Source organism: Chelonoidis abingdonii, chromosome 10 (genome assembly GCF_003597395.2).
Source record: "Chelonoidis abingdonii isolate Lonesome George chromosome 10, CheloAbing_2.0, whole genome shotgun sequence".
Lineage (NCBI taxonomy): Eukaryota > Metazoa > Chordata > Testudines > Testudinidae > Chelonoidis > Chelonoidis abingdonii.
This window is the reverse complement of record NC_133778.1, coordinates 33,216,103-33,232,304: the sequence shown is the minus strand read 5'-3', so window position 1 is coordinate 33,232,304 and position 16,202 is coordinate 33,216,103. Positions and strand designations below refer to the sequence as shown.

At 40.9% G+C, this 16,202-nt stretch overlaps 1 protein-coding gene across 4 annotated transcripts in view; it reads right to left on the bottom strand.

The window, feature by feature from the left end:
- PDE1A (phosphodiesterase 1A) overlaps positions 1-10,007 on the bottom strand; it is a 272,702-nt gene extending 262,695 nt beyond the window's left edge. For all 4 annotated transcript variants that reach the window (XM_032783797.2, XM_032783800.2, XM_075070071.1 and 1 more), the window contains exon 1: positions 9,522-10,007. In XM_032783797.2, coding sequence (XP_032639688.1) covers positions 9,522-9,625 — 104 coding nt within the window. In that variant the 5' untranslated portion in view covers positions 9,626-10,007. The remainder of the gene's footprint in view (positions 1-9,521) is intronic.
- Between the last annotated feature and the right edge of the window lie 6,195 nt (positions 10,008-16,202).

Genomic DNA, 16,202 nt, shown 5'->3' with positions numbered 1-16,202 from the left:
GTTTGATACTGATTCCTCAATTAGCTCTGCAGAGTGAAACAACAGTAAGACCTACAATGGCTTTGCCTCCTTTGAATTCTCACACGCCATGAAGTATTTCAATACAGTGTATGAACAAGAAAAGAAAAGTAAATACTGCATTGCAGTCTGTTTCTTAGTGTCCTCAGGCATAAATCACTCCAGCAGTGAACCGTTCCGATGTCACTGCCTCCAAACACACTATATATCAGGGAAATTCACACCAATGAAATGTCCAAATAATATTTATAGAGGCTACTTGTTTTCCTGGGGGCGCCAAAAGTCTGCAAATAGGTTGGGTCGAATAAACTGCAGCCAATGTCAAACAATAGATAGATAATGGAGCAGGAGTACTTACATGGGAGAAAATCCTCCTTTAGATCTCTGCCTATTAAAGAACACTGCACCAGAGAACATTATGCTTGGATGGTCGCTATTGAGCTAGCTCTAAAACTCTACCATGTCTCAACAGGTCTCACTAGAAATAATCAAGCTTCCACTGCTGTAAAGAGTCATTCAACAAACAACAAAATTGGCCACAAAATGTACTGGATGGATTATATTCAACCATATAGGTTAGGGGTTTGTTATAGAAGTGGATGGGTAGGATTCTGTGGCCTGCTTTGTGCAGGAGGTCAGACTAGATGATCATAATGGTCCCTTCTGACCTTAAAGTCTATGAGTCTATAAATCCTGGATGCAGACATTTAGTGATCGTTATGGAACGGAAGCAGCAGTAGTAGTAATTGAAATAGTGCAGACAGATTTACATTCTTCCCCACTAACAGAGCTGATGTCAGCAATAGGCTGGGCTGGATGGAAATAGTAATAGGAGCACTGCTAATTCTCAGTTCACTTTTAAAGCCTAGTTTAAATATTATAGCACCATCTATGGTTATAAGCCCAGTTTGGGTAAATCTGAGATTAGGCCTCTGTTAAGGGGTGCATGCACCTTTAGAGAACCCCTTGTGTTGGTGCAAAATTTCACTGCATCCTGGGCTGCAGCACCTCCTGCAGGCCGTATGTCTCTCGATGGGTCTTCCATGGCTCAGCCCTGTGGCCAAGTCACTTAAAGTTCAAACCCTGAGCTACTCAAAGTTCCAGATGATGTAAACAGAACATCCTTCATCCCTCCTGACCTGGACTCACAGTTCTCTCTCACTCTCAGCAGAGCACTCACACATACACGAGCTTTGCCCCCTGGGAGTCCTAATGCAACAGCAACTGGTGTTCCACCCCTGCTAGGCTTTTTCTTTTAGTCTTTGTTTCTCATGCTCCTTGTGGGTGTCTTTTGTTCTTTGTTCCCTTTGCACACCAGGTCCAGGACTGCCTTCCTGGAACCTGACCCCTTGCTCCAGGGACCATCACAGGAATTAGCACTATTTCTGTGGTTCAACTCACCACCTACAGTCAGATCCAAACAGCTGAGCCTCTCCCAAGGCACACCACCAGTTCTCCTCTCTAAGCCAACAACCAGAGGTTCCCTATTGTCTCTCTTCCCCCCAGGTCTCTCAGTTTTTCTTCTGGGCTTCCCCAGTTACCTCAAAGTCCTAACTCAGGGCTCTTCCCATACAGGAGTCTGCACTTCTTCCTGGAGGCTCCCATACAGCTTACACACCAAGGCCTTCCCCACCAATAGAACTCTCATCATCCTGAGACTCCCCTTCCGATCTGGTCAGCTTCCTGCTTGTACAAGTCAGCTTCTCCCTGGCTAGTTGGCTAAAGAGCCTCAACCTGGAGCACCTACATGCTCCCAGGTGTAGTTTACATGGCCGACATAGGCTAGTTAGGCCTTGGTTCTCTCTGGCAGCCTCTCCATAGAAATGATTTCAAAGTGTTATAATTATAACATCAAGTGGATATCCAAAACATTTAGGTACTTAATCACTTGCATTTCTCTAAGTATCTGCTCTGTATAAATTGGATTGTTTCAGGAGCAGCTGTAAAGCAAGAGTTATCGCTATCGAATATTCTGACATCATCTGTTTTAGCACTAATTAGTGGGGGTGGGAGTTGAATGGATTACCTAAAACTTATCTAACACCTGAAAATGATCCTCTACATTATACGTCATTAAAAAAAAAAAGATTGGAAAAATATCGATCAAGCATTCTCCAAACAAACAAATTAAATTTCCTAGCATGACATCCCCTATAGGAAAATACAGTGGCAGCCTTGATTACTACAAGCTACCAAATAGCTACAGAGTTCATTTGTATTCATCAGTGACTTCAACATTTTGGGACATTTTTCAGTGGAGTTACATCAATCTACATCAGCCAAGAATCTAGCCCGTTAAATCCAGTTCCCTGTTTCTACCCTAGACATTTGCATGCTTTCTCTACTGAACTGATAGGATCTAGCCCTTGAAAAACAAGGAGATGTGGATGATTGATATACACATACACGTTAAATATATATGTTGCTATGTGCAACCCAGAGTGAGCTGGTATATAGAGGGACCAATATATTTTAAGAAAATAAATGACAAATGTTTGAAAAATATATGATAAGCTTATTTAACGGACATTCTACCACTCAATATTATGTTTGTGCCAAAAGTTTTATATGGTACAAAATCTTCCATTTGTACAATAGCATAGGATTCTTTGCTACATTACTGGTAAAAAATACATGGATTCTACAAGGAGCGTGCATCCGACGAAGGGGGTACGCATCCATGAAACCTTATGCTCCAATACATGTTAGTCTATAAGGTGCCACAGGACTCTTTGTTGCTTTTTACAGATCCAGACAAACATGGCTACCCCTCTGATACAAGGGGCATTGACATCAAACGAAAAAAGGTTCCTTAAAATAAGGACAAATGGTTACCCTATTGGATACAAAGTAATATATTTAAGCATTGTTAACTGGTACCTTATTAGGGCTCTGTTTTCTGGTGTGTTTTGCGGGGGGGGGCAGAGGGAAAGGGATATTATATTTGCTTATGTAACTAAATAACGTATGATGAGAAGCTCCTACTTACTCAGGCAGGGCTGGATTAATGCAAGGGCTTTAAGGGCTGCAGCCCAGGGCCTCGGGCGAAGTAGGGCCCGGGGCAGCAGGGCTCAAGCAAGCTGCCTGCATGCCATGGCCCCACGCCACTCCCGGAAGTGGCTGGCTGCTGGCATGTCTCTGGCACGGGGGAGGAGTAGGGCGGAGGCGCCATGCACTGCCCCCATCCCCAGCACCATCCCTGCAGCTTCCATTGACCAATTGGGAACCAGTCAATGGGAGCTGTGGGGGGCAGCGCTTACAAGTGCGGGCAGTGAAGGAGACATGCGGTCCCCCTGCCTGCAGGGGCACGCAGATAGGTGGCAGCAGCTGGCAGCTTGCAGGAGCAGCATGGAATGGCAGTTAGCCTGCCTGAACTCTGCTGCACCGCCGGCTGGCCGGGAGTTGCCTGTGGTAAGCACCTACTGGTCGTAGCCTTCAACTCGCACCCCTCCTTCACCTGAACCCCCTCTGCCCCAGGTCAGAATCCCTTCCTACACCCAAACTCTCTTTCAAACCCCACACCTCTCCTGCATCCCAACACTCTGCCCCAGCCTGGAACCCCTTCCTGCACCCAAGCTCCCTCCCAGAAAGAAACTAATATAACAGCTGTTCTAAGGTAAGAAGTAGGCTATTTTGTATTAACAACTATATTTTACATGTTTTAAGACTGAAATGTAACCACAGAACAGCCTTAATTAGAAGGCAAGTTTAGTATAGCATTAATAGCCTCAATGCCATAATTGTGATCTTTTGTTCTAAATTAGGAAGACGATTCGTATATAGGGGCCCCACAAACTCTAACAGTCCCAGGCCCACAGGAGAGTTAATCCAGCCCTGTACCCAGGTACGCAAGTTGCGTTCTACAGCTCCCTTTAGTAGAATTACCGCCAGAACCAGAGGCTTCTTATACAAGCAAGGTTAATGTGAACTCTAGCCAATAGCTTTTGGGAAAATGCAGTTTAATAACTGACCCTTTCGTTGTAGACATTTTGTTGACTAACGTAAAGAATGTGGTTTTACCAAAGGAATTTTATATTAAAGGGTTTATATTAAACAGTCTGCAGCACCTGCAAGTTAAGTCAAGGGGGAAGTGGTCATATGAAGAAGGAGAATATAATTATTTAGGTGATGGATTACGTGTAATCCCTTCCTATAAAGAGGGCAGAGTTACACAGACAAGGAAACATCCTTTAGTAGAGTTTAGAAACTGCTAAATTTAATGTGGAAGGAAGTAGAAGTCTGAGCTTAGCAGAAAACTGTAGGTCATTGATTTTATTTCTAGTTTGTATTATAAATTAGCCCTCAACTCTTTAAATTAAAGTAATATTTTAGATATTTGTTCTTTGTAATAATTTTGAAATAAAAAAGACATTTTTACTTCAATCCCTCCACATATCTTCAAGAAAATATCCCTTACAATATCTCACTTTGCTTATGCTCTACCGTTCAGTAACACATAAAAATTGATATGATGTGACCTATGTAGGCCTGAAACTGGCATTCCCAGGCGTAGCTAGGAATGTTACAAAGTAGGGCCCTAACTCTGCAATTTTACAACCAACTTCAATAGAGTCCTCTACACAATCCATCCACCCATTGTAAATTGTAGGATTCCATCTTAACCTAGCCATCAAAACCAGTCTTGACTTGTGGCAATACTCAATGTGAGATAGAACAGGTAACTACGCCTCCTGTACATTACAACAGATGAACTGTTTTTCTAATGGCAAAAGAATATTATTGTCATAATACGCTAAGCCAGGACTCCAGTCCCTCTACAGTGCTAACATGGTCATGCAACTGAAGTACTAAAACATCTACAGTGACTGAACAATAATAATAAAAAAAAAATCTTGTTTGTAGGTTACAAAGCTATCCACATAAAAAGTCTTGCTTAACCGATGGACACAGCAACATTTTACTTTAACCTTCAGAAATCAAAAGAACAAGTTCATGATTTATAATGGAAAACTCTCTCACTGTAACTATAGACTTAATGGCATGTATATCATTCTAGGTATATTATAATAAAATGTCCTCAATTCTTCTGTTCTCGTCAAACATTATATTTAACATGTAACGGGTTTAATTTTACTTCAATTCCATTTAGCTTTAGTTCTAATGAAAACTTGAGACTACCTAATGACGTGTCTGATTTTCCTCTAAAGGTTTTTTTTTTTTTTTTACGTTAGAAAAGAAGCAGCAATTTGCCAACACCGTAGATAGTTACACATTAAATGAGATTTTTCTATAGCTAGATATTTTTATCGTGTCCATCCACCTTCCAGACCATCTTCTTTCTTCTGTTTATGACATTACATTGTTTGCTACAGCAATAATTGCAGTAGCAATAGTCTAGACTTTCCTGAACTTTCTTGGATCAAGCAGGTGGAGCAGAAGAGAAAAAGAATCCAACAAATTTAAGCACCAAATGCTGTATAAAGTAAAAATGTGTACAGAAAACTAAGAAAAACAAAGGAGAGATGACTGGGTTGATTTGTTAGTTATGATACAAGAAAGAAGTTATGGGTTTGATGCTAGAATCATTGGGTGAAGTTCCATAGCCTTTATAGGAGGTCAGACAAGGTGAACACACTGGTCCCTTCTAGCCTTAAAAATGTATGACTATTATTCTCCTTTAAAATGTTCTCCCCTGGTAATTAACCATAAACTGAGGAAGACACTTGTCTATATTTTTTTTAATGTTTCCATTAATTAATGACTGAAGAGCAGATTCACCCCTGCACTGATGCCAGCACTAGCAGAGGGAAGACCATTTGTGCCTTCCCTACTCAGGGGCTGTAGGGGCCAGTTCAGCCTTTGGTACACACTAAGGCAAGCCCTTAGGACTGCTTTCACATACTGTAACAGTTTGTATGGACTTCTGCAGGAGTACAGAATCACTAGATTGCAGGTCTGACCTGACCACCCCTCCTCCCACTCCCAACACAACCAAGCCCACCCCTATTACACAGTTGGCACTAAGATGAAAAGGGTGTTCCCGCAACAGAGGTATTTCTCCCCAGGTCTTATGCCTGTCCAATGGCCCCTGTGTTCCAGCTAAGCTAGCACAAAAGAGGGTCTTAGAGCAGTGATGAACATAACCCACTTTCTCCTTCTAAAACAATTACAGGTTGCATAACAGAAACAATTCTAGCTAGATACGAACCCTAACCATATCCCTGAATTAAATCCCTCCCAAACTTTTAGATTCCAAAGTTCTAGCACAATGAAGAGAGGCCAAATATTCCTATATGAAAAGTAAATTCTTTTCTCATGTATAAGCTTCAGTTCTTCGAGTGAAACTTGCTCCTAACACTAAGATATGGGGGGGGGGTTGTAAATGATGCTTGTATAAAACTGCAGTTCAGACGGGCGGTATGAGCTCTACCAGCAGCATCAGAGACTTCTGCCACTATTCCTTTAAGTGCAGTTTGTGTAAGGAGTGAGTAATTAAAGGAATAATTTGGCTCATTTATTATTTGTTTTATTAAGTGAGATACCAGCTTGTTTTGGCTTCTCCCTGAAGTACCAACACATCTGGACTTCACACTTTTAATATCCAAAGTGTCTTAATTCAAGGAACAGCAGCTCAGGTCAAGACACTCCTATTCCAGGAATGTGATATTGTGAACCCTGTCACCTATGAACTCAGAATCGAGTATTATGCAATCATTCATTTGGGGCAAATCTGGCCCTCTTCTCCACTGCCACAGAAGGCCAGCACTTTGCCAGCAGTTTTCATGCACAAGCAACGCAGACAGATTTGGGGTAGACAGGCAGAGATGCACGTCCACTGTCCTCTGCACAGCCTGCAGATCAGCTCTCTGGTGACTCCAGGGCCACATAGATCACATGGAGATGGGGCATGGCCAAAGGTTTCAATCCTGTTAAATCTCCAGGGCTCCACCACAGAAGAAGTGTATTAGGGCAATAGGGTTGCTACAGCCTGGAAAGCCATTCCATTCCCTGGAAGGAAAAAACTTCTTTTGTCCCACCATATCCATAATGCCCAAACCAGTTATTCTGGTTGGATTCTGGGCTGATGACGACTTGCATGTTAATACTTAGTCAAACAATTACATTTGCTGATACTTCCAAAATATTCCACTGATAATCAAAAGGCAAATGGTTTCAGACTGAACTAAGGTGTCTTTCATCTTGGAATAATCTGCAGAACTCCCTATATAATGCTTATATTTGAAATTCTGACAGAAAAAAAACGAACTATGCATACAGATGCAGCATGCAGCTATTAAACACAACCTAGCTTCTTCTTATTGAAATTAAATACAACAAAATAAAACTCATATGAAACTCAAAGATTAATTTGGGCCAGTTTGCAGGCCAGAGAAATCCTCATGGTCTCCTCACAAGTGACAATGAAAGCCTTATTGAAACCACAGTTTTGAACTGATGAAACTGAGATAGAGTCATGGGCTTTGTTGAGCTCCCACGGGTAAAATTCTGTTCTGGAATTACAAGCATAGCTCCCATCACCTTCAATGAGAACCGTGCATGGACAACTAACAGTGGAATTTGACTTTAGAGTTATGTTAATTTCCCTTAACAGACACCATCATGTACTTCACCTATGAGAAGTCAATTCCCTTAGCTAATTAGTAATTAATTTATAAATAGAGATTCTTCTTCAGAACCAGGATACATGTTCCAGTCCTGCTCCACTCACCCCATCCCTGGAACACTTGTTTTAATACCACTGTGTGCGCACTGAAATCAGTCCCTTTCCTCACTATTTCCTGCTTTGAATAAATATGGTCTTTAAAGAGTTCCCCTGAAACAATTAACATTTAGACTCAATTCATTCAATATTCTTTGTAATATTCACAATCTCACAATGAAATCATAGGAGAGGCTGAGGAAAGTGCTCAGCTGGTTCTATCTGTCAAAATAATATTTTTTCATTTTAGAATACTGTAAAATGTTTTAGCTTTAACAAGTCCTATAGGAGAAACAATGTTTGTGGGGTTGGCTCCTACTTACGATATGGGCATATTGTGATTTTCAGATTCCTTTTGGGTTTGATAAGCCTCAAACTCTTTGCATTGCTTTACATAGTCTCAAAGGAATTAACCTTATTGCTTTGATATGCGGTATGGAGTGAGGCTGTTTTTATTACATTAATTAGTTATCATAATAAAACTGACCCAATTTACTAATTAGAGACAGTTGAAAGAAAACATTTAATCTAGGAGGCTAGTAATAGCAGAGAACCTTACAAATACTAAGTCAGCTTAAAATCTATACCAATGGAAGTCCCTATAAAGATTGGTGGTGATCTCCAGTGATAGAAACTCCATCAGGTGAGGTTGTGGCACGAAAAATGGCTGAAACACCTCTACTACCAGGACCCTCTCTAGAGTTCACAGGGGCCATCACTGTCCCAAAAGCACGCAGAGTTGGACAGAGTGGCCAAATAATTCAGTGCATGTAACCAACTGTCTTTGCCAGCTGGTTTCCTAAAGTGCCCTGATCACGACTTAAAGCTGACTTCCATTGAAGGAATACTGCAGGCAAACAGGTGGTAAAAACTCTCCTTCCCACACTCAGGATGAATCCCCACCCTGGGCACAGGAAGCCTGGAAATTTATACCTTCCTGTACTGCATCTAATCCTCTAAATGCTGTAATGTAGCATAGGTTTTACATTAAAATAATTAATGTTCCATCTGCTATTTACACACTAGATAGCATCTGTTGCATAGCCTTTCAAACCTCCCCATCCGAAAGCTAATGCTGTTCCCTTGCTCACAAAACACTGAAGAGGGAAACTTATTTAAGTAACATAAATATCTGAGTGTAACATATACTGACATTAGCCTTTAGAGCACTGGCCATTCTAAACAAACTATTAAAGTTTTGTGGCTTTAGGAACACACTGGCTAATGGATTTATTCTTTGGCATTTAAATTGCCTGCATGTTGTAGATGTTAGAGGCTTATATAGTCACTAAGCTAAGTGTTTAAAAAAAAAAAAGAAATCTATGCAAGACAGGAATCATACAGCATCCCTATGAATATCAAAGACCCTCTCAATATAGGCTAATTCACCTGCACACCCAAGCAGTGTGAATTACAGCTAATTTGAGGACCTCAGACAGCTATATACTTACCTAAATGTACCACCATTTCCAGGAGAACAAGTACCAGCTCTAAAGGGAACCATTTCTAACGGTGACATAGCCATAAAAATGCTGATTCTGAAGATAGTACATGCAAAATAATGTCACAGTGTAGTGGGTAGTCAGATACAAGAGGTTACCTGCATTTGGATTTGGGCAATAGTTATTTTACTGCCCATGTGTCTCTTAAACAAAGTGACTGAATCTAATAACTACCATATATTTTAAAAAGACATTTCATTCTTCTATTAAATACTAGTAACTGCTTATAAAATAATTCTCCCCTGTATTCATTACTCACATTCAAAAGCAACAGATCTGACCCAGGAAACAGCACAAAAACAAGGAGAGGATCTACTCACATTCCTTTGAGCCGTTGCCACATTTTCTCAGTATGTCCTCCTATTTGGTACTTTAAAGAGGTGCCTTCCAGTTCCCGGGCTGTTTCGGTAGCTCTAGCCCCCATGGTAATTGTCCTACAGTAACACAGTTACAGTCAGGCTCAGCAGCAAGTAAAAGCATTCCTTAGTCCACTACAAACGTCAGAGGAGCCACACGTTATACAGGAGCAGCTCTCATCTATCAAAACATTTCAGAATTACAAGGAATTCTAAGGAAAGCGTCTGGTTGAATTGCTATTCATTTTGATAGACAAATCCACTCTCTTTCTCCCCCTAAGCATACAGCACTATAAACGGCTCTTCTGACCTCACAAGTCTACTCCATACATGTGAGCCAGCTACTATGCTACTCACTGACTGACGGCTCAAGCTCTTTCCCCATGCACTTCGTTTGTTGTAGGGATATGCACTGAAGCACAAAAGCTTCCTTAAAATGTATTAGAATTCATTGCCTGCAGGATAAATGTGAATGACTTTAGCAATCCAGAAAAAAAATATATATATATATATATATATTTTTGCTGTACAGGTTGGAGAAGCAGGCTGCAATAGGAAAGCAGATGGTAGAAACCAATATCAGCTGCACCAGGGTTAGAAATGAATGCCTGCTTAAATGCCAGAGCTTTTGTCTCTTCAGATGATCCTGAATTGGTCTTCAGTGAATAAATATCTACCAGCCTCTTAACAACATAATTGAACAAACGTTAAGTTGAGACTCTAAGACATGTATAAATCCCTTCAGAAGAGAAATCAGAGAGCTCTACAGGTTGTTATTGAAGGAATATGCTGTAATCATGACTATTCACCTTCTCCTAGCAACTCCACTCAGTAGGTAACTGTCAATTTTACTGGTGGAAAATGCAGCAGCTGCAAGACAGCCTGCTCAATGAATCCTTTGGGACAATAGCTTGCATGTGTCAAAATCTGATGTTGCACTGTTTGTGCATGCCAGAGAAAAAATTAAGTGCATGTAAAGAGCAAAAGGAATGAGAACTAAATGGTCTGCCAGCCAGGCAGCAGATTGCCAGCTCTATCTCTACAGTGCAGACCCATGCGTTTAGTTGCACAGCCAAAGCTGCTGTTTCAATAGAACTAGGGTTAGCTCTGCATCAGTATATTTCATTGCTTGCTCAACTGTGTTTGCAGAGCTTTTCAAAATTCAATCTTTTATTTTATAAAGATCTTCCCTCTTGTTTTGTGAATAGACATGGATCTGCAACTCTGGAGGAATATCCAAATAGTCCCAGATACCACTAGCTTGTCTGTGCAGCAGTTTCAACCACAGAGCATTGTGTATGTTTAAAAGTAACAAAGATGTGAGGTTATGCGAGATCTCCATCTGAAATGGCTGGCAGAGATGGGTGAAAATACCAATGAAAAAAGAACAATCACAATAATTCACTGTCACTGAAGTTCCCCTATCATTTCCCTTTATTTTCCTCATAAGTTTCCTAATACTAGGATGATTTCCTCTCCATTAAAATACATTTTAATATCCCCTTTATGTCCTATTAATCTCTATTCTGTACTGGCTCCTCCTCTTTCTTCACTGATTTCTGTCAGAGAGATCATTAACTGATGCATTTCATATCTTTCCAAAAGGTTTCACGTCTCACTTGCACTGGTTTTAAACTGGTGTCATTATACTGGACTTCACTAGACATATATCTGATTCACATAGGCATAAGAGAGAAAGCGGAATCAGACCCATAGATTTCAATGGGGCTTTTTTAGAAAAGTCAGTGCGTGATCCAGACCTCCCCTTTTGCTTGCAATGAAGAATGTCACATGACAAAACTGAAGAACCACAGAAACAATCACTTTCTTTAAACACTGTACAAAGTACTTATTAGATTAAGGAAGAGAGTAGGAGCTGTAACACTGTCCTTCTTTCACTGCTGCACTGAGGAACTTCTTCCTAGAAACCTCCCAGTCCTGTTCTGCATGGCATCTTGATACAATTTTAAAGAAATAGTATACATATCCTCCGAGGGAGTAACAGATATGAATCACTAGCACTAATGTGAATTCTTTCCTGCCCCCTATCTCTCACTCCCCTGCATCTGAAGCAATGCAAAGAAAATAATTATGTATTCATACAATCCTCCAGGAACAGAGAGAAATTTTAAGCCCCTATTTTTCCTCATAAGGCATTCTCTGCCCCTGTAGTACGATTCTATGATGGGAAATAGTGCCATCTCCTAGTGGCAGTAACACCATGTTTATGCTGTTCTTTCCGTCCAAGGGAACAGAAGGAGTGGTTGAGAATATCACTTTTGATATTCTGAAGAGGAGAAAATGTTGCTTGTTCTTCAGGTGTTACGCTCTGGTTGCTCCTCTCAGGTAGGGCAGAGGTTATGTGCAACCAAGACAATACTGTTATACATTGGGAAACTGCATTGAAGCTGGTGGGTGTAACAGCTACCTTTCATTCAGGATGACTGTAAAAAGCAATTGAGTTCCTTTGTGAAACCAGATGGCTGAAGCAATAGGAGCACCTCACAGAGCACTGATCCATGGCAAGGCTTAAGTAGAATATGAACCATGTGGCCCAAAGGAGTTTCTCTAAGGACTGATATAGCAAACACAGGGGCTAGAAGATTGATTGGTGGAGTTTTGAATATTTGTGTGAGAGAGAGAGAGAGAAGCATCAAGAAACACACAGAAGCAGACACAAAGAAGGTAGTAGAAAGCCAAGGAGACAACCAGCCCAAGCACTGAGCGTGAGGTCCAGAGAAAAGCTAGAGAAACAGCTTTTGGGACAAAGTGATGCTAAAAGAAGCTTAGAACTGTGAGCAAAACAAATCACTTGTTTAATTCCTACTGTGTTCAGGGAAACAGACTGTACACATTCTTTCTAAATAAACAGGATTGGATGACAGATATCTGACTCCATTACCAAAATGTGGAGCCAGACACATAGGGGTAAACAGGTATTCTTCACCCACTATTTCCATAGGAAGATGGGTAGGAGTCAGGACGGATGGAGAACAGGCAGAACCTTAGATCTGCCCTCATCAACCCCCCGGCCAGGAGGACAGCAATAAAATTACAACCTCCTCCCTGATCAGGTGAGAAATTATGGCTGCCTGGGCTGCTCCCTTATGGTGGGCTGTGTTCTAGGCAAAATCTAGCCTAAACTAGTTCCAAATACTAACCAGTGGGCAATTATTTTAGAAACAGGCATTTACCCAAGGGGCTGGCAGTTGAACTGATGAGTGGGTTTTTTTTAAATGTAAAGTAATAAATGTTTTTCTGTGGCTTCTCCATGTTCTTGTTCTGGACAACTTGTGTCACGTTCTCAGCTTGCCAGGTTTTAGAGCCCATTCTCCTCTCTCTCTTTAAAAAACAAAAACAAACAAACAAACAATCTTTTCATCCCTTGTCTGCATCTTTTTGAAGTTTAGCTTTATATTCCTGGGTTAATCTGATATCTGTTCATTCAAAACAAGTCTCTGGGTATTAGGCAAAGCTCTAGTGATTCAGTTTGGAGATTTTAAAATTTCTTTTGCACCCTGCTCTATCCCCCTACCTAAGGCCTGATAAAATTGTCACTGTGCCACTTAATCCTCAAACAAGTACTTAAATCAGATGCTGAAACAGAACATAGTATGCCCCCCCCCACCCCTTCCAGATTCAAATTACATCCTTTCCTTAAGAATAAATGGAACGTTGGCTTTAGGAAAGAAAGACACAGTGTCTTAATATACAGGTAAAAGGCAACATCCTTCCTTGTACTATGAACATTGAATAATAAAGTTTAAAATTACACAGAAAAATCCACTTTAAAAAGAGGGAAAAGCCTGCAACTAGACGGATTAGAGAGTTGGCCACTGGAATAGGATAAGGGCTAACACAGGTTTTGATGAGGAGGGTTAGAGATTTATTTTAGATAAATCCTTTAGTCCTGAAAGGAAACAAAACATGCCACATTATTCACTATTCTGTTCAGTACCTGTAGATCAAAACTAGCACAGAAAGAGAAAGTAGCAAGAGACCTGAAGAACTGATTTCTCATACGCTCATTTTTTCCAATCTTATGATGCAACCTTCCCTAATCAGGAGAACTGCAGGAGAAACAGAAACTGAGGAATTTGAAGTCACTGAAGTAAGCAAGGCTTTCCCTCCAGCAAGGAAAGGCTCTGGCAAGGGGCGCTGCCTCCCTCCACCAGAGTCTTTCAACGACATATGTGACTACACATCGCAGTGTGGATGCAGCCAGCTTTTCACCGCTGCACATACTCTACATGCTGCCACCAGTGGTATGCAGTGTAGATGTAACCTGGGGCAATGCCTAAACTTAGGGCTGGTCTACACTACGAAGTTAAGCTGACTCAACGACATCACTGACGGCTGTGAAAAATTTCACTCCCCGGGGAATGTAATTAAACTGGCCTAAGCCTCACCACGAGGCTTCCAGGGAATTTTTGTCAGAAGAGTCTGTGGAGAAGACTGCCTCTCTCCTTCTGCCTGTATCCTGGGTTTGTAATCACACACAATGCCTTTCATCATAAACAAAATCCACGGTTCACCTGCTTGCTCCACATGTGCTTCCTCTGAACTGATGTAAAGGGATGGTTGAGATAGAGAAGAGCATCTAGTCTTAAAGTGCACAGACCTAATGTGAACTGCAAAACTGGCACTGGCAAACTAGCCATGTTACAATAATTTGTGATTTGTGCAGACTGCCTACAGAATAGATGTTACCACTGGCAATAGAACTAAGTTACAGCAACTTGACAGTTTTACATAGACGGCCCACTCAATAAACTGGCACTGATTAAACTAACTAGCTAAAAGAGTTGGGACTAATACAGACTCTCAAGCAGACTGGCACAGACCAGATGACCTAGATAAAAGGGAATCAAAAGGAAATATATTTTTGGTCTTACAAAAAAATAAAAAAAATAAAAAAGCTTTTGCATTTTCTTTTCCTCCACAGCAGTGAGCTGTTTGTTATAGTTCCCGCTAGTAACCACTTGCATTATGTCCCCAAAGGTTTAAATACAGTACTGGAAAAGAACCTCCTGTTCATACACTACTTGCACTGAAGGTTCACTGGTCTCATAGGTATTAAGGACTTGGGACCAGATTTACAAAGGTATTTAGGAATCTAAGGATGCAGGTAACAGTCTAGTGGCATGCTAAGCAGGCTAGGCACGTAACTCATTGAAATCAATAGGAGTTAGGTGCTTATGTGATTTAGGCACTTTGCAGACCATTTGGGAAGGTCATAGGGATAGGTTACAATAGCCAAGCCTAGAGGAAACACTGGCAGTATTGTGGGAGTGGCGATAAGCACATTATACATGTAGAAGTTGTGGAAAGAACTGAAGATTTCAGATGGAGATAAATTGAAATTGAGTGAAGGATAAAGAGAGGATAGAATAGAGCTTGACGACATTCTTCATCCCTTCCTCCCCTCCAAAAATAAATCCCCTCTATGCCTCTGAGACATTTAACTGAAATAAATTAGAAGGAAATAATACATTTTTGGTCAGAACAAGCAGAAGACGACTAGGCAGAATCATTAAGGTATTTGGAGCAGATCATGAATTTCTTGGGCCAGTGATTCATGTAAGGAATGAGAAAACCCCAAAATCTTTCAGATGTGTGACTTAACATCTCTATTTAAAAAGCATGTGTGCTTAGTACAGTAGCTGTGGAAGTACAGGAGGAAGGACTCAAGAAGCAAACACTACTTTTGGGGAACATCATTAGTAAAATGGTTTGGCAACAAAATTGATACTCTGAGCTTTGGAAACTCTGCCAGTACTGCACTGGATGTGAAATGTATTACACAACTTCAAAATTACCATAGAGAGAGGATCAGAGGTATAACCTTGTGCTCTACAAACACACAGGGACAGAATAAATGTTCTGGGTTTCACGTTGTCTCTTTTCAGCTTCCACAAACCAGCTGTATCAATTGATAAAAGTCTCTTCCATTAACCTCCTTAGGTGTTTTCATACAGCCATTATGGAGTAAATGATACTCTTTCCTGACCCGTTCTGACTAATAAAGAATCTTAAAAACACATCAATCTAGACATTTCAGAGCCATGACTGACGTTTCAATGGGACCTGTGAAAAAATTAATTGCCAAGTGATCGCTCTCAGCCTAGAGCAGCACAGGGGAATCGCAGGGAAGGAATACGCAAAAGGCATTAAGAAATCTGGGTTTGACACAGTGACTGCCAGCTTCTCCCACTAAACCAAGAAAAGGTTAAGGAGATAACTAGTTGACTGTGATGAGACATGGACATAGCAGGTAGCATGAAATGTTGTTCTAGCTAACAATTGTTTGAAATAGTTTCATTAGACATTCACTTTGAACAGCTCAAAGGAAATAAGAAAATGTTCCCTCTAGCTGTACTGTATTTCCACAAGGACCATGGCAACAAGAAAAAGCTCCTTGATATTTATAAAAGGCTATAATGGAACAGATGCCATGGGAGGGGGGAGAATCTCTTCACCATCACACAAGGGATTTAAATTAGAAAATGTGTCCACCAAATGCAGCCTTAACATAGCTTTCGCCACCTACCCCGCACCACCACTGAAAAAAACAAACAAACAAACAAAAAGACTCTTTATTCCTGCCCTTTGATTCCTATCTTTTAACCAGTGACTGATCCATTG